Below are 26,738 nucleotides of genomic sequence, written 5' to 3'. Positions count from 1 at the left end.
TTAATGAAACAGCAAGACGTGTTTTCTCTCCGAGACTCTCCTCTCCTTTGCAACAACAACCAGCTGAGCTCAGAGCCATCAGGTTGCTGGCGCCCTGCATTGATATAACACTGACGGGAAGAACAGTCATGATGACAGCGAAAGAAGAATTAATGGTGACCCAATTTCCACTTGATGCCTCGGGGGTGGCTCTGGAAATGTAATATCTATCTGAAACTGAATACTTTAGTTTCTGCGCATTTATAGGAGCAAGATTGCTGTTTTTTTCTTTCAACGTAGAATATATACACCCTTGGGGGTTAAAGCCTAAATTAATAAGGCACCCTTTGTTTTGGTGTTTAAACCAGTTTTTGCATGAATTTATATAATTTATATCATTCAAAAATGATAGATGATGACTTTTTTTTAACTAGCTAAAAGACATGTCCCCATTTTGAGAAACTGACCCTTATATTAAATAATTGTAGTCAGTATTTTTAAATTTAGTCAATAATTCAAATCAGCGAATCCAAATTCAAAAGGACAATATTTACGACTACAATATTCACCTCCATGTGTTGTAGAAGAGCAAAGGGATGTTGAGGCCCACAGTCAGCCATTCTTGAGCACACAGGAACATGATACAGAAGAGTACATGGATTGAGTACTCTGGAAGCACCAACTAAAAGATAAGACGGCCAGAGATAGAGAGAGAGAAAAAAAAGGACAATAAGTCACAGAGGTCAAGATTTCTTTTTTTCTGTCCACAATTTGAGAGACCTAATGGCTAACGCTTCAGCCAGGTTGTCGAGCTTCGTAATCTTCCACTTAAAGCTTTTGGTCACCAACTAATCATGGGATCCATATAGATAAGCAAATGACTCATGCTTACTTCACTATGAGCAATTTTGGAGGGCAACGGAGTACGAGGAAAAACAAAAAACAACAATGCAAGCCCTGGGAGAATGTGTTAACATGTTAATACTTTTTTTTTTTAATCCAAATAATTATAATTATTCAGGTCAAACTAGTAGTCCTCCACGTGATGCTTAAGGTCGTTTTCACCGTTAGTGACCCGCTTCAGTTCAGTCATATGAAAAGTCCTTCCAAGCTTAACGACATTTTTTTATTTGTTCTGGTTGTAAAAGCACATAAACACATGTGAGTGCTATAAAAGAAACATGCCGTTCCTTGCATAATTATATAAGTCTTAGCCAGGAATTCACAAAGTAAGATTCAAAGATGACATTCACAGTTTTCCAATTTATCATTCACCCGGCATTGAACATTCGAATCATGGCTGAAGATTTACCAAATGTCAAATGTAATGACAAAAATTATTCAGTCATCCAAATATTATTGTTGTCCATGAAGGCTGTGGCCCCAAATAAATTTTATTTATATGCACTACCTCACCAGATCCACGCGTGAAAGCTGCTTACTTTCTTTCATATTAGTTTTACTGAATGCAATGTGCACTCTATTCTATTCTATTCTATTCTATTCTATTCTATTCTATTCTATTCTATTCTATTCTATTCTATTCTATTCCTATTCTATTCTGTCAGTGCAGATAAAAAGCTTTTGAAAAAGCATTGTCCTCTTGCTTTATGGCAAATACACAAATATTTCTTCACTTATTTATGCAAGTGCTTGCAATAATATAGTTAGACTTTCAACATGTCCCTTGTTGTAAAGTGTGTTCTGGATGCATTATTCAAATGGCTGCACACCTTTATAAAAGCACAAGGGCACATTTCCTGAGAAAAGCTCCCCATCAGCAGCAGACATGGAAAAAAAAAAAGCTGTTAAAACCAAAGCTAAATTTATCCATTACCCCCCTCCTCCCTTGGAATACAGTATGCATGGATGAGTGCAAAAACACTTGCCCACTCCTCGTATGAACAAAAAGCTCATTAAAAAACAAGCACAATATGCTTCACATTTTCCTCCTCTGTCCCCAACACGTTGAGTAGCAACAGTCAAACTAAAGTGCAAAGTCTGATAAAGTACTTTTGACCTATATTCCTCAAATCTGGTTTTGGCCAGGTGTAAAAACCAACTTTATAAATACTTTGGAAGGACATACAACAAACAGAATCCAAATGAGAAGTCCCCGTATGTGTCATGAAAATCCATTCATGTTTGAGCGTGTGTGTTGTTTATCTGCATGAACAGCTGTTTGATTATCATCATCCAATATAAAGTACCACAAACGTTTGCCGAGGGTTTACCTGTTCTTGAAGTCAAGTCAAGTCGTCAAGTCAAGTTTATTTATATAGCAATAAATCACAAACAAGACACAAAGGGCTTCCCATATACAAAAAAATGCCAATTATTCTTAAACATCTCCTGATCTTAAACTCCCAGCAAGAGCACAATGCTTTTTCAAAAGTTTTTTATCTGCACTGACATTATAATATAATATAATATAATATAATATAATATAATATAATATAATATAATATAATATAATATAATATAATATAATATAATATAATATAATAGAATAGAATAGAATAGAATAGAATAGAATAGAATAGAATAGAATAGAATAGAATAGAATAGAATAGAATAGAATATATATAATATAATATAATATAATATAATATAATAATAGTCACGTTTATTTATATAAAATCCCAAACAAGACAAAAAAAGACAATTATTCTCAAACATCCCCTGAAAAAGCTTTTTATCGGCACTGACATCAAAATATATAATATAATATAATATAATATAATATAATATAATATAATATAATATAATATAATATAATATAATATAATATAATATAATATAATATAATATAATATAATATAATATAATATAATATAATATAATATAATATAATATAATATAATATAATATAATATAATAAACTTGACGCCCTTCTGTACTAGTTTAGTTTTGCAAACTATGAGGAGTGGAGAAATGATACTGAATATCGTGAGTGTGAAAGTGTACAGAAGCATACACATTAAATTTAATTGCTTGGCGACTATTTGAAATGAGTGAGTGAGTGTGTTGACAGAGGTGCCCATCTGGGACCGTGTCCATCTGGGACTGTAGCTCTGTGTCCCTCGCTGCAGTGTTAGAGTGCCCGGAGGCTGTCCTAGAATCCATCTGATCCACTACTGAGCCGTATCACTGGCGAAGTTTCAGTCATGCAGTAATCCGAAATGTAATTTTACTCCTGGGAGGTGTCTCATGATAGACAGCATTACTATACTTGGACATACGGTAATTCGCAAAGCTATAACCCTGATGTTTGATGGCAGAAAAAATATGCACCCTGGGAAATCAGCTGTCGTTTTTAGCATCACTGTAAATGAAATATTATCAGTGGAAAATCACATTAGCCAGTTTTGTGAGGAACTTGCTTCATGGCCAAATATTCACAGTAAATATACAGTGTTCCTGCCTGTCTAGTAAATCTTGAAAATTTAAAATTTAAATCTGAAAGTGAGCATTTCTAGTACCGTATTTTCCGGACTATAAGGCGCACCGGAGACTATAAGGCACATCTTCAATGAAGGGCCCATTTTAAAACTTTGTCTTATCTAAGGCGCACCGGACTATAAGGCGCATCATTAATGCATCATGTCAGATTTTTAATCCAAATCATATTCTCCATTTTTTCACATACTTTTTTTATTTCAACTTCAGAGGCAACAAATTACTTTATAATCACAAAATAATGATCCATAGTCTTTTTGGTCATGATTCATAGTCTTCAGCGGGCCACTTATGATTGTTTTTATGACACAATGCTTCAGGCCAGTTTCAATTTAGGAATTTGGTCCATAGAAAGGCGCACCGGACTATATGGCGCACTGTTTTTACTGTTTTTAGGCGTGCATTATAGTCCGGAAAATACGGTAGTCTAAATGCTTTTTATTTCATCAAAGTCTATTCTTATACAAGGATAAAAAAAAAAGAAGTTATTTACTTTTAGAGAAATGATGTCAATAACTTTGTTTTCCTCAAAAATATTCAAATAATATATATTATTTTAACAGATTTTAATCACGTGCAATTGTTATTGTTTTTTTAAGTGTATAACATCTAATCAAAAAAAATTGTACAATCCCCCATGCCCATATTTAACGCGCATCATCATCTGCTTCAATTTCGATATCTATGGCAGATGATGAGTGACACATCCAACCTCTCTTTCACCCTCAGCATCTCTTGTGATGCGCAGCTCCAAAGCAGGTACAGTACATCCACTGAATATGAATGACATTGCATCATGATTCCCTTCACGGCTATACCAGATCTAGTTCTTGCCTGCGGTACTAATGAGCTGTGTCGGTGATCGCTCTGGCATGTTATTTATAGGGTCAGTATCAGCTTGTATACAAAAAAAACAACAACAGATGCTTGCCAATGGTAGATTTGATGCAAAAATCACAATTTGTCATTTGGGATCTCAGTAAATCAGAGCATAAGTGTTTCCTCTCATTACCTCCGAGGCCTCCTACTGCAACATGCTAAATGAGAACGCCTGCCCACGTTTCATCCACTTCCTCACGGGGTTGCCTCATCTTACCCTCAGCCTCTCCAACTCCAATTAACCAGGCCGCCACCCGCTTGGGCGAGTGCAACACTCACAGCTGACAAAAAAAGGACTAGAGAGCTTTTCAAATGTGACTGCTCTCACACAGACAATAATAATTATATGGACCCCCGTGCTATTCAATTTGGAGAAATATAAGAGCGCTGTCTTACATTTTATCTCATGAAGAATAAAATTTGGGTTTAGGTTACACTCAGAGAGGTATTAAACATAAAAGTTAGATGATGTGATCCCGTAAAGATGACTGATTTTTCAAACACAATGACTTATGTACGTATGTATATATGTATGTATGTATATCTTGTAAATAGAATAAATAAATAACTTTGACTTGTTTATTCACTAGCACACGCTAATGTGCTGCGTTAAGACGACCTTCACACACACGTTTGTTACTCTGCTTTTAATAGCTTGGCAGGGCCACACTGCTATACTTCATTACTGTAACACAAGCGTTACTTCATAGTCAGCCCTCAAGGAGAATTAGCATGATAGTGTCATTGTGATTTAGTCACTATGCCTGATGTGGTTATCATGGGTCTATTATGGACCACTTCACTGGCCATAAAGATGTCCATTGATAAATTGATGCATTATAACCAATGTTATGGTAGTATTGACAGTATGGGAAAGAAATGTTCACACAAATCTTTTTTGTTGAATATGTTGAAGCACAGCTCGAGTTCTTACCAAAGATTTTGTGAAGCTCAGACTTTTAATGACAACTTTGAATGTGTGTTGTGTGATGACCTAGAAAATTTCAATTCTACTGCTACCCTCAACTTTACAGAGCTTCACTAAATGTTAAAAGAAACTCCACAAACAATTTTTCCTAAATATTGTATGAGCTGCATGTATAACAGTTTATATATATACAAAAAATCTGCTGAAACATCTAACTGCAGTTGTCAGCAGTACTTGATGCCCTTTGAACCCTAGGGCAGCGTTGATAGGCATGAAATTGAAGTTTCTTTTTTTGCAATTGAGTTGATGATATTCCCTCTGTGCATGAGTTGTCAGGACAGCTGCTTTGGGCTTTGCTACATTCTAAACGCCTTCGTACACTTGGGTGGAGATGTGAGACGAGGAGCAGATGCAACATCACCGTCAACTGGGAAATGTAGAAGGGAATAAAAAAAAACTGTATGTTTAAATCGTATCTATTTGTAAATATATGTATCTGGAGTTTTCCCCTTGAAAGGGTTTTATGCTAGATGTAAGTCGTTATTTTACTAAATGTAGTTAAGTGGGTTTCTTGAATTTTTGAAGAAAATTTGTTCGAAAATAAATGTGAGAGGACTGAGGAATTTGATGTGTATCCTGCAAATGTTGTCTTCTATGGTCAAACAAAGGACATTTTTTTTACGATAATCATATTCTATAAACATATCCAAATCAATTGGGTTCTTTAATCATCTCAGAGTTTTAAGATCAGTTAAGAATCCAAACTTGGGTAATCCTTTGTAGTATATTTCTAGCCCAGTTAAACTTAATTTGAAATGTCTTTCTCACTCTCTCACAAACAGATAAAGACACCATCTGTATATCTTTCCTTCAATGTGTCTTGGCAAACTTTATCAAAGTATGCAGGACAGGTCCTCAGTGGCACCATCTCAGACAATCTCACTGATTAAAGCAACAGCTAGCCAAGCTGTCGTTCATTCTATGGCCAATGTCGATAAATGGTGTGCGAGTGTGTGTGTGTATGGGGTGGGTGGACATAGTTGGAAGAGAGAAGACATGAGGAACAGACTATGAGATGGATGTGATGCATGACGGACACAGCAAAAATGAATGAGAGTGAGGCGGCGGCATCAAGAACCTTTCTAGTGAAACATCACAGAGCTTCATGGATATCTCGTGTTGAACTTCAACCCACCACCATTAGTCATCACTAGGTGGTTTTTGGAACCAATTATCCGCAATAAATATATATATATATATGTATCAAATTAATTATTAATTCATTATAATTATATTTCAGAGAAACAGTGGTAATCCTGTAAATGTATGCCGTCTCTAGCATGAGTCATGGCATTATTAATATTAATTTCTTACACATCTCCTAGTGGCAGCTATTTTCTTATCAAAGACGGGGTTCCCTTCCCCCATTTCGCCTCTCCGATTATTATTATCCTCTTTGCTGCCTGGTGCTTTCTCTTCCCTTTCTCCGATCTTGACACTATTCCTCCACAGTGTTCTCCACATCTGAGGACTTCCTGCCTGCTTAACACTGCGTGGGAGCAACGTAGCGCTGTGGTTTGCGCATAAGCTCATTATTCGGAATGACCGATTTACACCGTTCCCACGTGAGGGATCTCATTCACTCACACATCGTGCTTTTATAAGCTACACTGGGAATCACTTTTGTTGTCTCAATAGAAATATGGAATTTCCTAAGAGTGATTATGTGGTGTTTTATTTGATCTTTCATTTTACTTTTCCAAGTTATTTACTACTTGGCTTTATAAGTAACTTTGGGTTACACCGATTGCAATCAAATCCCAAATTTTAAATATGAATAGAAATACCTGAAAACAGGTTAGAGAGATTTTTGTGGATCAATTGTGAAATAAAAAAATATTTTATTTGGTTTTTACTCAGTGTTTTATTAACATTTTACTCTTGTTCAAGGTCAGATTCAATCATTGTAATTATCCTTTAAATAAGCCACTTTCTTTAATTAGTTATTTCATCCCTGCAACAAAGCACCCAAGGGGGCTTTGTTCAGACAAAAAGCATCCCTGCAGACTTCGACCTTCCAGCACAGTGCAGTCAAAAGTATGACTGTGTGGATTGATTGATTCTGAGGATCAGCAGTATCTCAACCACCAGCGGGATTTTCGTAACATCAGCATTGAAGCCTTTTCTGAAGCGGTCATGTCTTTCCCCCTGGTCGGACTTGTCTGACTTTTTGATCTTGGTGAATCGATACATGTTGGAGCTGATTCTAACAACCATCTACTTGCGGGGAACATTGATTGGTGATTGGGTGTCTAACCAGGACAACCCATCATCCATCTTATGAAAGTCACTGGTTTGATCATCTAAGAACCAGAGAGTGCATTAAACTAGAGAAGTGGGGGAAAAAAAAAAACAAGAAAACTTAAAAATACGAGTTTTAATGAGTCCAGTTGCTGTGACAACGTGCCGGCTCATTGCTGAATAACATTTGTACCAAAAGAGCTCAACATCTAAATGTTGTCATCCAAACCCCTGCTGCTTTACAAGAAAAAAAAATCCAACTCCACTCACTATCAGGGAAGCCAAAAAATGGCACATGTTCTAATTTCTGCTCGTTTTTAAATGGAACTGTGAGTTTGCCAGCAGGAAAGAAAAAACATTAGCCAAAGCTTTTACCCAAACCAATCAGGACCACCATGCTGTGATTGTGCCAGTTGGAGTGAGCTGAATAGTTCACAAGTGGGAAGATGAGCTCTGGATAAAAGAGGAGGGGAGAAACAGGCGGCAACCTCCTGTTTCGCAGCTGCAGGCATCCGCAAAACAGAAGAAAAACGTACTCTGTGAACTCTCTGTTTAATGCGGGAATAGGAAAATAGTCACTTGAGGGCACTTCAGTCACCTCATGCATTGGGGGAAACTTTGCATATGTGAGACATTGAAGTCTCCCCTGCGATGGAAATGTCTTTTTTGTTGTTTTGTCAAGGAATCGGAAAAACGGTTCATTAGGTGCCAGTTGAACCGTAAGACTGGCGCCTTGGGTCTTTTGGAAGCCTGTAGAATGCTTATCCTTATTTTCATTATTATACTGTCAATCATATGTGTCAAAGTCAAGGCCCGGGGGCCAGAAATGGCCCGGCAAATCATTTTATGTGGCCCCTGAAGACAAATTGTGCATCAACTTCATCTCTTAATACTAAAGTTATAAATTGTCTTCACTTTTAAAAAAATACAGCAATTTTTGTTACCATTGAAGAGTTTTTACTAGTTTCCAGTTTCAAACTTAGTTATTCATAATACTATTTGTAAATATTTGCTAAAATATTGCTTGAAGGATATTGTTACATTATTTATCATTAATTTTTAACATTATGCGGTTAATGATAATTCTACATCAACATCACCCCAACCAACAGAAAGAAAAATAACAATATTAAGAAAGATGATGTCTTATCACTCCCCAGTGCCCACAAAGTCCATAAGCCTTCGTTCTCATGTTTCCTCCCACTGCTTCCAATCTGCTGCTAACCTAATTCTGCACGTAATTATGCACACTTTACTGTATTTCAGATTTTCAGATTTTCTTCTGTTCAGTGCTCGCAATTTACACCGGCTCATTAATTTCTGCTGTGAATATATGCATGCTTTTTTTTCTTCTGATCATACTTGGGGTAAACACTGTAATTGAACATAACTTGATGGATGGATGGATGGATGGATGGATCCAGAGACCATTTCAGATAATCAGAGGGAATAATGTCACGTTAAAACTGTGAGGAAGGAGGAGGCCTCATTTCTTCATCAAACTGCATCCTCAAGGCAAAATGTCAACAGACACACACACAAACACACACACTCAATAGCTCTGCAGGGCATATCACCTTTCAATTTGTATTGCCTTATTGCCAATCCAACATGAAGCAAGAAGACACACGAGGCATCAGTGTGTTATTATAAACCGCTCCACGACTGACTCCAAATTTCCAAATTATAAAAACAACAAATATTATTAATAATGACAACAAATAGGTAGGCTGTAAGCTGCTCACCTTCCTCAGCAGGTTGCAGATCCTTTCGATGTTTCGCAGTCTCTCTCTCTGTGAGATAATAAAGTATTTTAAAAAAAAATTGAATTTTTGGGTGACAAAAGTAGACACAATTTCAGATTCTCACATTTTACTGGATTTGATTGAGTCGTAGGCAGACAGATTTAAGAAAAACATTCTGTGAATGTATTAACAATATGTTTTCAGCTTGTGTAATAATGTGGAAAAAGCCTCTGAAGCACAAATCAGCACTCGCTAAAGTGCTGACCGGAGCAGTCACTATTTCACTTAAGCTTTTAACGTCATCAACAAATATTAAATAAACTCCCAGAGCATCACATTCTGGGTTTTCCCCGCAGTGTTGCAAGTTCTAAAAAATGTGTTGTGTATAACTTTGGCTTCTATTTATTAAGTATTTCTATCAGTGTCAGAATAATTATAACAATCACTTGTTAGCTGACTGCTGTCAGAAAAGCAAGTTACCTGTAATGAAGTTCTATATAAATAATATTACTTTATTTATGTTTATCAATATATGTACAGATTCTGCCTTTGAGTTAAATTTTTCAAAGATGCCCCTGATTCATTCCCCATCTGTGTGTATTTAGTGTTTTTTAATTCATTTGATTGGAAATGATTGGCTGCTGTTATTATGAATTATAAATATTTTTCATCTCCCAACATTGTATCTGTGTGTGTGTGTGTCTACAGGACAATCGTGTCTTCAATTCTCAAGTCGGCTTTTCAGAAAATTGGAAGTTTTTAGGTGCGCCTTATAGTGCGGAAACACGGTATTTTGAATATTATTATCCCAACAGTAATCAAAGTCTATTGTAAAATTCGGAAGTACTAATAACAAACAATCAAACTAGCAACAAGCTAGACTACCTACTAATTAGCAGGCAATTAGACTGAAGGCAGTGGAGGTAAATTTGGTGCAAAAGTAACTTGTACTTAGTGACATGAGCAAGAGACGCGAAAATAAACAACAGGTTGGATTGGATCACAGTCATTTAAATTTATTTCAGAGCGCCTTGTGCATGAATGACATGCTAACAAATGCCAAAGATGAGAAGTTATTGAACATAATACGCTACACTAGCACCAACGTAAAAGGTATCCATGAATATAATGAGGCAACAGTGGCAAATTATGCAGAGCACTCACTTTACATAACACAATTATGATAAAACTGAAATGGTTAGTAGTGAGTTGCTATGGAAACCAGCATTGAAATTAATTCACCCAATCTCGTTTATTGCAGGAAACCCATTTCCCATGAGCTCACCGCCAATACCCAGCGATAGAACCCGGTGGCTCTTAGAAAGTGAAGTGTCTTTTTTTTTCTGGTAGGGAAGGAAGTTCTGAGAAGTTGGGCTCTGCTAGCAGTCTTCTTGAAAAAAATAAACCTTTAAATATTGATTTATGAACTGTTGCAAACTAAGAAGAATTTAACATGTTCTCTATGCATGTTTTGAGATTTACAATAACAGATTATAAGATTATTTAATGACAGTCATGGAATAGGTGGCAGTCAAATGTTACAGCTTCAGAGACAGACAAAATGGTTGAAATGCAAATGATTGAAATATGTGTTATTTTAGGCAACAATTACATCACTAAAAAAAAAAGATACTCATATAGGCTTTAAAAGTCTTTTTAATGCTTCCTAACATGTAAGCATTTATTTTGAAACAGGCCTGTGCATTTGAAATATCACCACTGAGTTTTAGCTAACCAGGAACATTAATAATTAAAAAAATGTCACAAACTAAAGCTAATAATGTAGTTCTGGTAATTGTGGCTACACAAGAACAATGTATTTATATATAAAAAAAAAAAAAAAAGAGCACACCTACCGCATGGAGTGGATTGCCTTGATCGATGGGCACCTTAAAGTCCGCCTGGAGCTCATCGAAAGCTGTTATCTGAAAATTCAAAAAAAAATAAAAAAATATTATGACTGACTATGATATATTGATCAAAATGCGGTTTATGTCAATTCGGAATCCGAGAACACATCATTGTTGGTATGTGCACACCTGATGGGGGAAAAAAAAAAATCACACAAGATGCGCAGAAACAGAAGGGCCACGCCTTTTATATTTTTTTTCACATCAATGTATTACCTTCAAAGACACGGCAGAGGTTTGCTCTGATCCTGATTATTTCCCTTGACTCCAGAACTGACAGGCAGCTTTTTATACATGTTATTACCCAATGGATCCCAAGCACGATCCTGGTTCATTGCCCCTCTGTTAGCGTTAGCTACCCCTCGACTATCCTCATGTCTGATGAGATTGCAGTGTTATCGTGTATGCGGATCAACCATATTGAAAAAATTAAGGGAGATTATTTTATTTGTTTCAAATGACCCACTGAAAATACAGTAATTTACATTTTTAAACAGGAAGTGTTCAGTGCTCGGAAAACAAAAGATTTTTAGTTCCCATGTGACAACTAATCCTCGGACTTCGGAAGGAATATCAGAATCATCGCCGCGGACTTCCCAGAGGTCAAAGGTAATGCATAAACCGTGAGTTGGCTTCTGCTTTAATCACTTTCATGTTTCCTACAGGGCCTGTATCTGTGCAGAACACCTTGGCAGAGGGAGACAGCTGGAGAAGCCAGTTTCCCTGATGTTGATAAACAGCGTTGGCACGGTTAACCCTTTACTCCACTCTGAGGAAATCAAATGGAACTAATCGTTTCCTCACAGACATCTCCGATGAGCTTTCTGTATGCTGCTGTTAGGCTTTCTGCGAGGCATGAAGGGAAAATTGGAAGCATATGTAAGATATAAAAATACATATTTTATTCAATTAAATTAGTGCATTTTGTAAATCTCTTTAGTCAAATTTAATCTACAGAGAGATCTAATAAATAGTATATACGCTATATAGGGAAAATTGGAAGCATATGTAAGATATAAAAGTACATATTTTATTAAATTAGTTCATTTTGTAATCTGTTTAGTGAAAATTAATCTGCAGACAGATCTAATAAATAGTATATATGCTATATGAATTATTGAAATATTTTATATTATAGCTTGGGTTGCTTTTCTGAATATTTAGGGAAGGAGTGTCTAAGAGATGTGCCAGCCCGAGTGACAATTTGATGGGAGAAAGTTGATTTAAAACTACGTGGCTGAAACACGGTAGACAGATCGTCTAACACGATTTATTTCATTCCTCAATAAATAAAAATATAATTTTAAAATCATGCCGTTTGGGGTGGGGGTCTCCAAATGCCCACTTAGGGACCACGTAGGGACAAACACGAGTGCACCACAAGCATGCCACATTCAAAAAAATGTCTATGATTAAAATTGATTGTGATCACTCCCTCAACGGCGCAGCCCCTCTTCTCACTTCACTCAACTGTGGGATTACCAACACAGGGTCTAACTTTCCACCGCAATGAGATGAAAAACCAAGAATAAAAAAAAGATTTTTCTTTGTACTTTTTGATGAATGACTAAGTTTGTCTCCTGCAACCGCCCTACGATATTTCCGGCTTGAGTGTTTGGTAAAAAAAAAGAAGTGAAAAATGAAAGCAGGATAAGCAACTGCCAAATAATCCTCCAGCATGTGCATTGTGCAATGAAACAATAGAAACCGTGCAGTCAGGATGATGGATGAGGAGCCAGTGGGGGTTAATGAACACGTGGATCAATGCTGAGCCAGGCCAGTTTTCCGTCAAACCTCCATTAACCTGCATTTCTTCATGCCAAAAACTCTGTTGACTGTTTGCTTCATGGAGATTACAATCAATTGTAGCACCAATGAATTTCTTCCCATTTGATGTCTCACTCATCCACAGCTCAGTGCACATGGCGGAAACTCCCACCATGCGTGTGAGGAAAGATCTATCAACACTTGCCTTTAGTTCACTGTGTTTCTTCTTGCGTAATTTATAAACATGTTTCCTCCGCTTGTACAATGTGGTGCATTGTAGACAGACACGAAATTATCCCTGCTACTTGTAGCGAATGAAATAAAGGCAAAAAAAAATGTAAGTAGGACAATATGAGGAAAATAATCAATTATACTTCATCTTTATTTCATTAATGATATAAAGACATGAATAATCCAGATGAAGACGGTGCAGACTGAGTGCACTAACCGCAACTACTTTCTTTTCTGTTGCCGGTCTGCACTGATGTACTGCCGTCTGAATTATTTTTCATCTTTCATAAGAGGCGATCTGTTTTCCATGCCAGGGCTTCCCCAGCATAAAAAACAAAAAGCTTCTCGCATTAAAATATCTTCTAAATTCATACATTCGTTCTGTTCTCAATGGCGAGTTCAGGAAGTGAATAATTGGTTCATCATTCACCAAGGACGCCGACGACATCTCCATCAAGAGATTTTTTTTTTTTATATTCTGAAGGGGGGATTAATGATTCGGTGAATGACTCCTTTGACTCCTCTTTTAAATCATCTGATTCTAATGATTCAGGACACTCAAAAGAACTGTCATGCTCATTACTATTAGATTCAACGTTACAGGTTCTTCAATAGCTGTCTGAAACTCTCCCTCTCAATCAGTTTGGTCTTTTGTTTACATTTGATCATTTTGAATTCTTATCTATCATGAAGCCAGATACGCCCCAGTGAGCGAACTTTGTAGTCTCAATGGCTTCTCTTCCTTTGCCTAGCATCATTCCAGAGGTGATAGCTAAAGGTTATGTTGGCCTCATATCCTTCAGCTCTTTTATCTATTCTCCTGTGTTCTTGTCAGCACCAGACTACTGTAGCTTGACTCGGCCATTTTTGCATTCTAGATGTTACCAGAATTCATGATCAGAGAAAGAATCTTTGGATATTAGAGGATCCTACAACAATGACAAACTACCGTATTTTCTGCTCTATAAGGCGCACCTAAAAACCTCCAATTTTCTCAAAAGCCGACAGTGTGCCTTATAATCAGGTGCGCCTTATATATGGACCAATATTGAGCCACTACAGCAGGCGTGTCCAAAGTCCGGCCAGCGGACCGAATGTATATATCTTATATATGGACAAACATTTAAAATGGGCTATTCATTGAAGGTGCGCCTTATAATCCGGTGCGCCTTATATATGGACAAGGTTTTAAAATGGGCCATTCATTGAAGGTGCGCCTTATAATCCGGTGCGCCTTATAGTGCGGAAAATATGGTACCTTTAAGTATTGTCTTGCTCTTCTATTGCTTTTGAACTTTAAATTGTTTCCACTCTAGCATTTGATGTTTGTGTCTTTGGCTCAGTTCTGTTTTGTTGCTCGACTTGGGTCATTTGGTTAAGAGACATGATATCTTCTGAAAAGTGTGACCTCTTCCTCAACATTTAAGCCAAGCCGAGCAATCTTCTCTGCTTCGTGCACAGCAAAATGTGATTTGCAACGTCACAAACATTGTTTTGTTGCCTTTTACTATATTTATCTGTTATTCCAATTCCAAAAAAAGGGTAGACAGCATTTGCCCTATAATTAGAAGTTAAACACAGTTAAGAAATTTTGCCCATATCAGTAACATTGAGATGGACCCAATGGGTTAGACCAAAGCAAGATCTGGCAAATAAAGAGCATGTTGTAACTTCAAGTTGCTCATCATACATTTATTGATTTGCAGGATTGGAATTTATGTGATTTTATTTTGACACACCGGAAGTGTTTTATTTCGAAGGTGTTTTTGCGGAAATGGTTTGCATTCCAACTTGTCTATTGTTATCTGAGAACAGTGTGTCTTCCTTTTCGTTCCATACAATAAAAAGAAGAGTAAAACGAACACAAAAGTTTATCAGAGCCTCCGTCATCATTGAAGAAGCCGTCACTACGTAACATTTTGGTGCCGAAACCCGGGAAGTAAGGAATTAACCTGTGCGTCGAACGAAGTGAACAGCTAACGGCTCTGTAGAGTAGTAGCCGTGATGACGGAGGGAATGGAGCGATTGAAGAGGAAGCGAGCGACTATCCGCGCCGCTACAACGAAGCTGTTTACCCGTCTCGAAGAGGAGATGGGAAAGGAAATACCAGATACTAACAAGCTGCGTGAGCTACTGGCAGTTTTATCATCGAAAGAGGAATGTTTACTGGACTTGGACAAGGGCATAGAAAATGAAACGCCCACAGACGATCTGGACACTGAGATTGCAAACACGATGGATTACATGGACCGGGTTCTCACGTGGAAAGTCCGCGGCACCTCCTTCATCGGGTCGCAGGAGAACAGCAGAGATGTCCCGAGGATGCGTGTTAGCGATGTAAGCACGGGCTCATTTGCGTCACACTCCAGACAGACTGTTAAACTTCCGAAGCTCATGATAGACAAGTACGATGGTGAAATAAGCCAATGGCAGGAATTTTGGTCACAGTATGAAACAGCTATTCACAAGAATGATGCACTATGTAAGACAGAGAAATTTACCTATCTCAGATCCTACCTGACTGGAGCAGCTGCAAGAACTATTGCAGGGCTCACAATAACAGAAGCTAACTATGATGCTGCAATAGAGCTACTCCAAAGCCGTTTTGGGAGAAAGGACATTGTTATAAGTGCCCACATGTCCAAATTACTGAACTTGACACCTGTTAGAAAATCCTCTGATGTTGCTGCTCTGAGACATTTATATGATGAATGTGAGATCCAGATACGCAGCTTGGAGTCTCTGGGAGTGCAGAGTGACACCTACGGCTGCTTGCTTTGTCCAGTGCTTTTACAGCTTGTACCAGAGGACATTGCACTTGCCTACACTCGCCAACCAAACTCCACCAACGACTGGAAGGTACAAGAGTTGATTCAGTTTCTGCAAAATGAGGTGCAAAGCAGAGAACGGGCGCTTCAGCTGACAAGACCTGGCCAAAGCTCCAAAGACTCTAGCCCACAACACAAACATGTTGGCAAGTCATCCTACGCCGACAAACCCAGAAAGTGGAGCATTCCGTCAGCAACCGCTTTGCATACAGCCAACACCGTGCCCCGGACCTGCATGTATTGTGACAGTAGCGAACACAAGCCAGAGAACTGTCCTGAATATACTGTAAGTGCACGTAAGGATAAGCTGAAAAAACTTGGACGGTGTTATGTCTGTTTAGGCCCAAAACACATCGCAAAATACTGCAGAGTGAAAGTTTTGTGTAGCCTATGCAACCGTAAACACCACTTGTCAGTGTGTGAGCAGACTGAATCCAAGACCGATATTGATACTACCAAAGGTAATGAAAATACAGAAGCTGTGTTGTCTTCAGTGGCAAGTCCTGTAAAGGTCAAGACAAATACTCAAAATACTGTACTGCTTCAGACTGTTAAAACATGGACTGTAGGGCCAAAAGAGAGAAAGATAACTCGTTGTCTGTTAGATGGAGGCAGTCAGCGTAGTTTCATTCACAGAAGTGTCGTCAGAGCTCTGGGACTGCCAGTTATAAGACAAGAGACACTAACCCTCCATGTCTTCGGTTCCACTACTCCAGTAACGGAGAAACGTAATGTTGTAAAGGTTGAGCTAGAGAATATGTGGAACACTGAACGGAGACTTGAGATTGAAGCGGTAGAGACTGCTCAGGTGTGTACTGCGGTGATAAAGGTTCCGAGTGAGCCCATTCAAGAAGAAATAAAGAAAAGAGGATTGCAATTTGCAGACTTCCTTCTAGAGGGCGCAAACGACCAAGAGTTGCAAGTGTTAATAGGAGCAGACTACTACTGGCAAGCAGTTACTGGTAAAGTCCAAAGAGTCACAAATAAACTGGTGGCGGTTGAAAGCATTTTTGGATGGGCTTTACAGGGACCAGTGACTACCTCCAGTGTTACAGATGCCACTTGCATGCACATTAGTTTGTCTGAAGACACCCAGATCTCAACGCAGTTGCATGCATTCTGGGAAGTGGAGTCCTTGGGCATTATAGACAAACCTGCAGAAAGCCCAGAGGACACAGATGTCCGACAAAACTTTGAACAGACAACAACATTTGACAATGGACGCTACCAGGTTGAGTTACCGTGGCGATCTGACAAAGACCGACTTCCAGATAACTTCAGGGTAGCTACGAGACGCTTTGAGAGTCTTAAGAGAAAACTGAAAATGGATGCAACCTTGTATTCTAGGTACAACAATGTAATACAAGACTATCTAGAGCAAGGGATCTGTGAAGAGGTTGACAAGGAGAAGGTAGATAACAAAGAGACTGTAAAATATTACATGCCACATCACGCTGTTTTGCGAGAGGACAAGTCCACGACAAAACTTAGAGTGGTATTTGATGCTTCCTCACATGACAAAGACAGCCCTTCTCTTAATGACTGTTTGCACACTGGGCCTAACCTAAACCCAAACCTGCTGGATGTGCTCATCAAGTTCAGATTATATGAGATAGCCTTCACTGCAGACATAACCAAGGCTTTTCTTCAGATTTCTCTTGCGGAAAAGGATAAGGATGCTGTTAGGTTCCTGTGGATGCACGGACCTCCAACCAAGGACTGCAAAGACGAAGTTCGCATCCTGAGAATGAACAGAGTTGTTTTTGGCGTGTCTCCCAGCCCATTCCTGCTTGCTGCCACCATTAGAAAACATCTCCAAGCGTTTGAAGCAGAGCAACCAAAGGCAGTACAAACAATCAGTGACTGTCTGTATGTGGATGATTTTATTTCAAGCGCACCCACTGTACAGGAAGCTCTATATGTGACAACTGCAGCAAAGGACATTCTTTCTCAGGCAGGCATGAATCTTTGCAAATGGGTCACCAACTCACCTGATTTGAGTGCTATGTGGAAGGAGACTGGAGCAGAGTTCACTGGAGATGCAGAGTCCTGTGGAAATGTGCTCAAAGTACTAGGTCTTGTTTGGAGACCTGAGAATGATGATTTTGTTTTTGATCAAAGAGGACTAATGGACATTTTGAAAAACAGGCAAGACACAAAGAGAAGCGTCCTACAGACATCAGCCCGTATATTTGACCCCATCGGGTTTCTCACTCCATTTACTGTCAGAGTTAAGTGCCTTTTTCAAGAAATGTGGGAGAGAGGGCTCAGTTGGGATGAACCATTGCCTAATGATCTTACTGAGAAATGGGAACAGTGGTGTTCAGAGCTACCACTTCTCCACCTGTTGGCTGTTCCCAGGTGGTACCATATTGAGAAACACCAAGAGTCACACACTGTAAAGCTGTACGTTTATTGTGATGCAAGTGAAAAGGCTTACAGTGCCGTGGCATATCTACATGGACGAACCAAGCAAGGAGAAACTGTTACCAGTTTTGTGGCTTCTAAGTCACGAGTTGCACCACTGAAGAAAATGACACTGCCTCGTTTGGAGCTGATGGGTGCACTTATTGGAGCAAGACTGGGACACAGTCTTCTCAATCCGCTGAACATGGAGAAGAACCAGCTCAACATGAAGACTGACTCAATGATCGCTCTTCACTGGATCCGCAGCCCAGCTCAGCGATGGAAGCCGTTTGTCGCCAACAGAGTGACTGAAATACAAGAGCTCACTAACCCGGAGTCGTGGTCCCACTGTGCTGGCAAAATGAATCCAGCTGACTTGCCAACACGAGGTCAGCATGCGAAGAGCCTCATTGAGAGCCAGCTGTGGTGGAGTGGACCCACTTCACTGCATGCAGCTGACACAGCCCAGGACATTGACAATGACCACGTGGTAAATGAGGTGAACACTGAACTGAAATCTAAGCATCAAGCTGTTGTCCAACTCACCAGTGCTGAACAGACTGAAACTTTGTTAAACTTAGAGAAGTACAGCAGGCTCAAGACTGTGTTAAGAATCACTGCATGGGTAAAACGATTTGTTACCAACCTAAGGTCCAGTCAGAAGGTTCAGGGAGCATTAACTGCAGAAGAACTAATCGCAGCTGAAACCCACTGGGTAAAAGTTACACAAGAGAGATGTTTTAGCTCTGAAATATCCCAGCTAAGGTTAAAACAGAATGTGAAGGGAGAATCTAAACTCAGAGACTTGAGACCATTCTTAGATGAAAACGGTCTACTTAGTGTTGGAGGTAGACTACAGAACTCTGATATTAGTTTCAGAGAGCAGCATCCCTGGATACTCCCAACAAATCACAAGTTTTCAGAGTTGTTGGTTCTATCATGCCATGAAAGAGTGATGCATTCTGGTGTCCGAGACACATTGATTCAACTAAGAGAACATTACTGGATTTTGAGAGGAAGGCAGCTGGTTAAACGTCTCATTTCAGGCTGTTGCATTTGCCGAAAACTAAAGGTTACAGCAGCACAACAGATCGCTGCTCCTTTGCCGCGAGACAGAGTTACTGAGTCACCTCCTTTTGAAGTCACTGGTGTAGATTTTGCAGGACCTTTGTATGTAAAAATTAAAGGGCATCAGCCTGCCAAGGCATACACTGCACTATTTACATGTGCAGTAACAAGGGCAGTACATTTGGAGTTAGTTTCAGATCAGACCACAGAAAATTTCCTATTAGCTTTAAAACGATTCATAGCAAGACGAGGGCTATGCAGGATCATTTATTCTGATAATGCTAAAACATTCAAAAGAGCGGACAAAGATTTGAAAGAGTTATGGAACACTATAAAGGAGTCAGAGCTCAGAGATTTCTTTGCGAACAAAGGGATCACTTGGAAGTTCATAGCGGAGCGAGCTGCTTGGTGGGGGGGCTTTTGGGAAAGGCTAGTGAGATCTACGAAAACTTGCTTAAAGAGGGTACTAGGGAAAGCATCCCTGAACTTTGAAGAGCTCACAACTGTACTTTCTGAGGTTGAAGCAGTGTTGAATTCTAGGCCTCTGTCCTATGTACATAGTGATGCTTTCGAACCCCAGCCACTTACTCCTTCACACTTCCTGGTTGGTAATCGCCTGACTTCCTTGCCACCAAAGACTGTTTCTGTACCAGCCCATGTGAGTACTGCCAATCGAGAGGAGCTCGGTAAAAGGTGGAAATATCGGCAGAGACTTTTGACCAGCTTTTGGAACAGCTGGCGCAGGGACTATTTGATGAACTTAAGATCAGCTCACAAGGTGGACACTCCTACCCCAACAACCCTTAAAGTAGGAGATGTGGTTTTGATTGGAGAGGATAAAATACCCAGACAGATTTGGAAAATGGGAAGAATTGTTGATGTTTTTCCAGGCAGAGATGGTCTTGTACGTTCATGCAATGTTCGCACTTCAACAGGCAGTTTATTAAGAAGACCTGTTCAGTTATTGTATCCCTTAGAAGTGTGTTAAAGATTAGCCCAAATTTATGAACATTTGTTCATCGGGCGGGAGGATGTTGTAACTTCAAGTTGCTCATCATACATTTATTGATTTGCAGGATTGGAATTTATGTGATTTTATTTTGACACACCGGAAGTGTTTTATTTCGAAGGTGTTTTTGCGGAAATGGTTTGCATTCCAACTTGTCTATTGTTATCTGAGAACAGTGTGTCTTCCTTTTCGTTCCATACAATAAAAAGAAGAGTAAAACGAACACAAAAGTTTATCAGAGCCTCCGTCATCATTGAAGAAGCCGTCACTACGTAACAGAGCAATAATGTTCAGTTTTTACATAATACAGGGATGGAAATTTAGAATGAAATGTGATGTGCTGCACACATGGACCCAATAGGTTGTGGCCTTCTGCTGACAGAAAGAGTTATTCTCCCAATGTGCCTTGCGCAACACTGGCTAGACTGTACATCATGTCTGCACCAGAGGACTTCCCCAATCTCTCCGAGGTGTTCCAGAAGATCATTTGGCACACTTCTGGCTTTAATGATACATGGAGGACATTAGAGACTGGTGTTACATGGGAAAGAAATTACTCAAGTGAAGTTGGCCTAGTGAAGCGTTGAGCGTTAGAGCTCAAGGGAGGTTGCAGTTCACCTTGTATGTTAATTACAATGGCTTCATAATCATTCCTATGAGCTCCCCTATGGGCAACTGCTCTTGTTTCTTCTGCAATGAACAGACAGTCTTCCAATTACTGCGTCTTGTATTGTATTAATATATTTTTTTAACAATCTGTTGTGCCGCTTTAACCAGGACAGCTGAGATTCCTCTCCGGGGATCAATCATGATTGATCGTATTATCTCGGCTGTAACTCTGTTAGTGATATTAATACCATATTTGTGATGAAAATAGCTATCCATCACTTTTGCTTATCATGGTCTTCCTGGGTATTGTTATTGTCTGGCTTCTCCATCTACTCCGGGAGACAGCCGCAAATTGTTCGGTTCAATTTCTTTCTATTGAAGGGGAAGTCCCTTGCTTCCGTTACTAAAAAGGCTCTCTTACATAGAGGTCATTTGACTGTTTATGCACGTAGGCGGGTTTGATGTTTTGTTTTCGCTGCTCTATGGTTTGGATTTGTCACCATAGACACCTGAAGAAAAAACACATTGTTGACATTTATGCAACTAATGTCAGATTGATTCCAACTCAATAGCAGGCAATGAAGTGGACACCAGTTCAGGTATGAAAGGTCATATATGGCATTTGTCTGGAATTGAAGTCCTACTTCTCACAAACAACAAACAAACACAGCTAATCGCTCTCCTTTCAAACATTATTGATTAACATACTGTATTTTCCGGACTATAAGGCGCACCGGACTATAAGGCGCACCTTTTAATTTTCAAATTTTAGGTTTTTAGGTGCGCCATGTAGTCCGGAAAATACGGTAGTTATATTCTAAATATAGGACATGACTTCTCCTTTATGTTCATTGATCGTAACATAATTATTCCCCGAACATGCAAAGCACACCGAGATCGGATTCAAGTCCAGAACTTCTCCACTGGGATGCTAATCAGCTAACCACTTAACCATGCAGCAATATACTGACTGACTAAATTGCCTGGCAGTGTTCCTGCTTGTAGAAATAACACAAATAGATTTATTTTTGACTTACTTTTAACACCTCTCATGTGTCTCCACAGTCTGAATTTGTTTGTAAAGCAAATACACAACAATGTATAGGTCAGGACCTACTTAATTTGCTCGTATAGTAATTAAGATTATTTTTATCCACTGAATTGAATGTGCTACACAGTGTCACGTCTCTCATCACTTAAAACTAAATTAAAAAAAAATAATCCTAACAACTCTCCAATTTAACGTTTCTCACTTTTCTTTGAGTGATTAATTATGCATGCTCTTGCCTTTGTAAAGTGTATGAAATTAGGCCAAAAGGGTCCAGCACATGTGCAAAAATAACAGACTTGTTTTAGGTCGCCAAAGTTCACATTACTCATTTTTTGCAGTTAGTTTTTTCATTGCATTGTGTCTATTGTGTTATAATTTATAGCTTAGTTTTGCTAAAGCCTACTGTTTTTCCAATGGAAGCAATTACCTGCAGGCTATAAAGTCTTAGTTATTGACTACCCCCGCCAGCAACTGAAAGTACTTTGAATGCATAGGAGTTAAAAGTACACAAAAAAAAAACAGTTGGTAGGAGGAGTGAGTAAGTGAGCCAACATTCCCAGCTTTCGGCAGGTGTCTAGTTTAAATGTGCAAAGCTTGGCTCTGCAGCATGCTTCCACAGCATCATATTCCCAATGCACAAGCTCTACCTAATTATGTTTCCTCTCAGTGTGCAGCCTGATCTTATTATGCTGTGTGTCTATATGTCAGGAATCTGTGGAGAAGGCGTCACCACTCTTTCTGCTGCCTTAAGCAGAAAACAACACAGCAGCTTCACAATGTCTTGTATCTTTCAAATACATGTAGGTTTCAATAAAATAATATATACATTTGCTTTCCGTCACTTATTTATAAAACAGCAAGAAAATAGGATTTTACCGATTAGAATGGAAATCATCTGATAACATTTAATTAAAAAAAATAACAAACCATAATAATGACTTTTGATTAAAAAATGGATTAAAACTGCAAAATCAATAGTGGATTACGTGCATGTCGGCCATACACGCCGATAAATATAACTACATCAAACAAATGATATAAATATCGCTGACTGAATTTCAGAACTTGATTATTTTTCATGTACAATTAATACCTTTAAAAAGGCATTTAGCGATTTGCTGTTGATTGAAAACGACATCATGTGATCGGGGCTCCAGTAACAACCAGTCATGGCTCAGTTTACCAATGTCACATGACCAAACCCAGAAAACAGGCCATAATTGGTCGTTACCTGATCTTTGGACAACTGAGTTGGTCATCTGGCGCCAAAATGCAATCGCTGACGTTAGACATGACGCTGGGAAAGATAATCATCAATTGTGCCTCAATACAGACCAGCCATTTGTGAAAATCCCCAAATTTTCCCAATGTTCCCCGTGGCCACCACGCCCCAGAGCATAGCCCACATTTTGAATAAAACTTTTGCTCCGTACCAGGTTAACTTAATCATGGCACCGATAATTGAGATCATAATTAAAATTCTATGAATTTTGCATTCTTAATGTTCCGCAAAGCTGCATTGTCCTAAAAGTCCCATCAAAACCGAAATCATCTTAGCTAGTCTAGATAGGTAATAAATAAAATATTACAAATAAAAGTGAATCACTTTCTACTTAGGGTTGGACATGACAATTATACTATTAGCATATATTAAGAATATGGAGATCAAAATACTATTTTTCAATAAACATATCCATACATTGAAGTCTATTCATACTTTATGCAGCCATTCCAAATGCATCATTTCTATTTGTTGTTTAGAATTCTGATCCATGCATATTTAGCTATAAAGGTGTAGGCCACCTGTCATATTTTTCAAATTTTTCTGCACTGCATGGTCGACTAGAACATCTGAGGATGGATCTGATTACGTGTGTACGTGCGTGTCCGTGTACTGGGAAAGCTGCAGGACTCCCAAAAAGATCAGGGAAGATTACTGATTTATTGATAAGGGATATTACACCGTGTTGTAGGTTGCGTTAAACCGGATTGCGATCGTGTTAAGAAAGCAAAATTAGAAGCTCAATTGTGATATTTATGCGACAATGAGATCAGATACAGGTGTGCACCATTCATTCAGACAAAAATTAGGATAAATGTTTCTCAAATTATATCACAGATGACTGGAAAAATAAATTAAGTACTTACATGCCATATTGCGAAGAAGATGAGGGACACGCAGAGAACCAGAGACAGCATATAGCAGAAGGCAGCAAAAGTGAACATAATTGGGGAAGGAAACGACGGGTAATTCCCCGGAAAAAGCGCGATCCCATTAAGAGGAGAAAAAAAAAAAAAAGAGGGCAATGATGAACAATAAAGTTGTCACACTGCCACGAGAAGGCGAGGTGGCACCGGTACCACGACTTCGCCCATGTCAAGGAATAAAAGGCAGAAAAAGAAATAAAAATGGAAAAAGAAAAGAAAAGCCTCACAGTGGCGCGTCCACTGCGTCTTTCACGCAGTGGTGTTGTGAGTCAGAATTCCAAACTGGTTCGAAATCAGTCCACGCAACGAGAAGCCGCTGCGTTCGCCGTCTTGACTGCAAGGCTGGTGTCTTCAGAAAAACATTGTTTGTGGAAAAAGCAATCAAAATAAAATGCCGACGTGCAAAACCACCCAGAGGAGGCGAACTGGTGGTTGCTCCATTCGTTTGAGAGGAGAGAAGGGAGCACATCATATACAAACGCGCGAACAGGTGGATTGATGCGAGCAACACCCAGGGCGTGTGCACGTGTGTCTTGTGCACGCGCAGTGCAAATGCATTGAATTCCACCATGTTATTTTTAAATTTTATTTTATTTTTGGTATATTGCAATAAGCTTTTGGATGCATTTCTATTTTACATTTGCATGTGACAATTTCCCATAATAATGATGATGATCATTCTTATATTATCGTAATAATAATATGTATCATTATTAGCAATATTATCATTATCATCACTATTATTATTATTATTATTAGACACGGCCGTCGATGATGATCAATGTTTAGGTAAGATAATCACACATTGCAAGAAAGTAGGGGATTAATCAGGTGCACATTATGTCATTTTGATGATAAAAATGGCACATTAACTAAAATACTGCTATAAATGAAAACACGATCAAGCTACCGTAGGTACAAAATATTTGTCTTGGTGACTGGCGTCCTCTACGGGTTATTATTGTGTATAACATGGCTTTTCCATGTGGTTCCCATGGATGATGCTTTGACACACGAGTTAAACTTTTTCTCAGTTTATTCACATACAAAATCACTTTTTAAATTTGAAACGCTATCTATCCATTCTGCTTACTTTTTTACTAAATACACACAGCACTACCATGCAGTCTATGGAAACAAACAAATAACTCCATTACAATTTTCATTCTACCAACATAGCCATGATGAACGTCATGTTTCCAGTGCTAATACTAGCGTAGTTCTCTGTGATTATATTTATTTAGGTATTCCAACTATGCATTTTATTAATCACATGTTATTATGAACCCATGTTTGAGAATCATGCTCATGCACATTGTTTTATTTCCTGTATCTGTTGTCATTCAGCAAGGTTGAGTAAATGAATCAGAATATTACGAGAAAGGAATAGGAAGTACAGATTTACAGTACATTTTCAAATGTAAAGAGCAAAAGCAAAAAGTACAGATACCTGAAAAGTACCATAAAGTATTTGCAATAGTGACTTCCCACCACCGCTATCAGGTAATAATGTTGTGACAGACAAAACATAAAAGTAGAAGGACCAAATGTTGACCAAAGGCTACGCTAACAATAACGTATGAAAATGTGGAAAAAATCTGAGCAACTTCCAGGTATGCTCCAGCTCGACTGTCTCAGCCATCATCTCCATGGCGACCTGGAGGTATAGCTTAGTGTTCTATCTACACACATAAAGGACATGAGCAAAGTCCAGTCATAATTAATGTTTGAAATGTCAAACAACAATAAACTTGATTAACCACAATTAATATATAGAATTTAATTACTTGGACAGAACATGTTATATAAACACATCTTTCTTTGCTTTGGACTAAAAAAAGAGACAAACATTTTCCTTAATTCAAAGCCTCTTTGTCCTAAGCCTGTCACTCAAGCTTTCCTGTGATGTTAAATTAAGAATGCTGCTTTTAATTCCACAGCAGCTAAAATCCTCTTAAACACAGTTTTGCATATACTCTCATATTGGAGAAGAGACGTGGATTTATTAGTGGATTGATACTGACAGGAGTCTTCAAGGATAATAATATGGGACAGTAAGATAAAAGCAAAAGCTGAATTGAGATGGGCTGGACACATTTTTTTTCCCCACATGCAGCATTTTGATGCGGTTAAAAAAAAGGCTTTTTGCTGCGTTGTGGGTGTGAACACAGCCACAGTTCTAACATCCAATATTTTGTCTTTGTAGTGTATGTTGGAAGAGATTTGCAAATCATTACCTTCAATGTCAAGTTTTTTTTTGTTCCATATGTGCAATAAAATAAACACTATTTTCTGCATCGTGTCAGAATTCTTGACGGTTTCAACTGATGACAACTGCCTGCCTGACACAACTTTTAATT

General features: G+C 38.6%; 1 protein-coding gene across 2 annotated transcripts in view; it reads right to left on the bottom strand.

Annotated features, from left to right (window-relative positions):
- cnih3 (cornichon family AMPA receptor auxiliary protein 3) overlaps positions 1–24,893 on the bottom strand; it is a 32,124-nt gene extending 7,231 nt beyond the window's left edge. For both annotated transcript variants that reach the window (XM_061271013.1, XM_061271014.1), the window contains exons 1-4: positions 24,319–24,893; positions 11,148–11,216; positions 9,292–9,339; positions 550–661 (exon numbers count right to left, since the gene is read on the bottom strand). In XM_061271013.1, the coding sequence (XP_061126997.1) occupies positions 550–661; positions 9,292–9,339; positions 11,148–11,216; positions 24,319–24,396 (307 nt within the window). In that variant the 5' untranslated portion in view covers positions 24,397–24,893. The remainder of the gene's footprint in view (positions 1–549; positions 662–9,291; positions 9,340–11,147; positions 11,217–24,318) is intronic.
- Positions 24,894–26,738: the final 1,845 nt, after the last annotated feature.

This window comes from Syngnathus typhle, linkage group LG22, assembly GCF_033458585.1.
Source record: "Syngnathus typhle isolate RoL2023-S1 ecotype Sweden linkage group LG22, RoL_Styp_1.0, whole genome shotgun sequence".
Taxonomy (NCBI): Eukaryota; Metazoa; Chordata; class Actinopteri; order Syngnathiformes; family Syngnathidae; genus Syngnathus; species Syngnathus typhle.
Note: the sequence above shows the minus strand (reverse complement) of the source record. Positions and strands in the feature narration are given on the sequence as shown.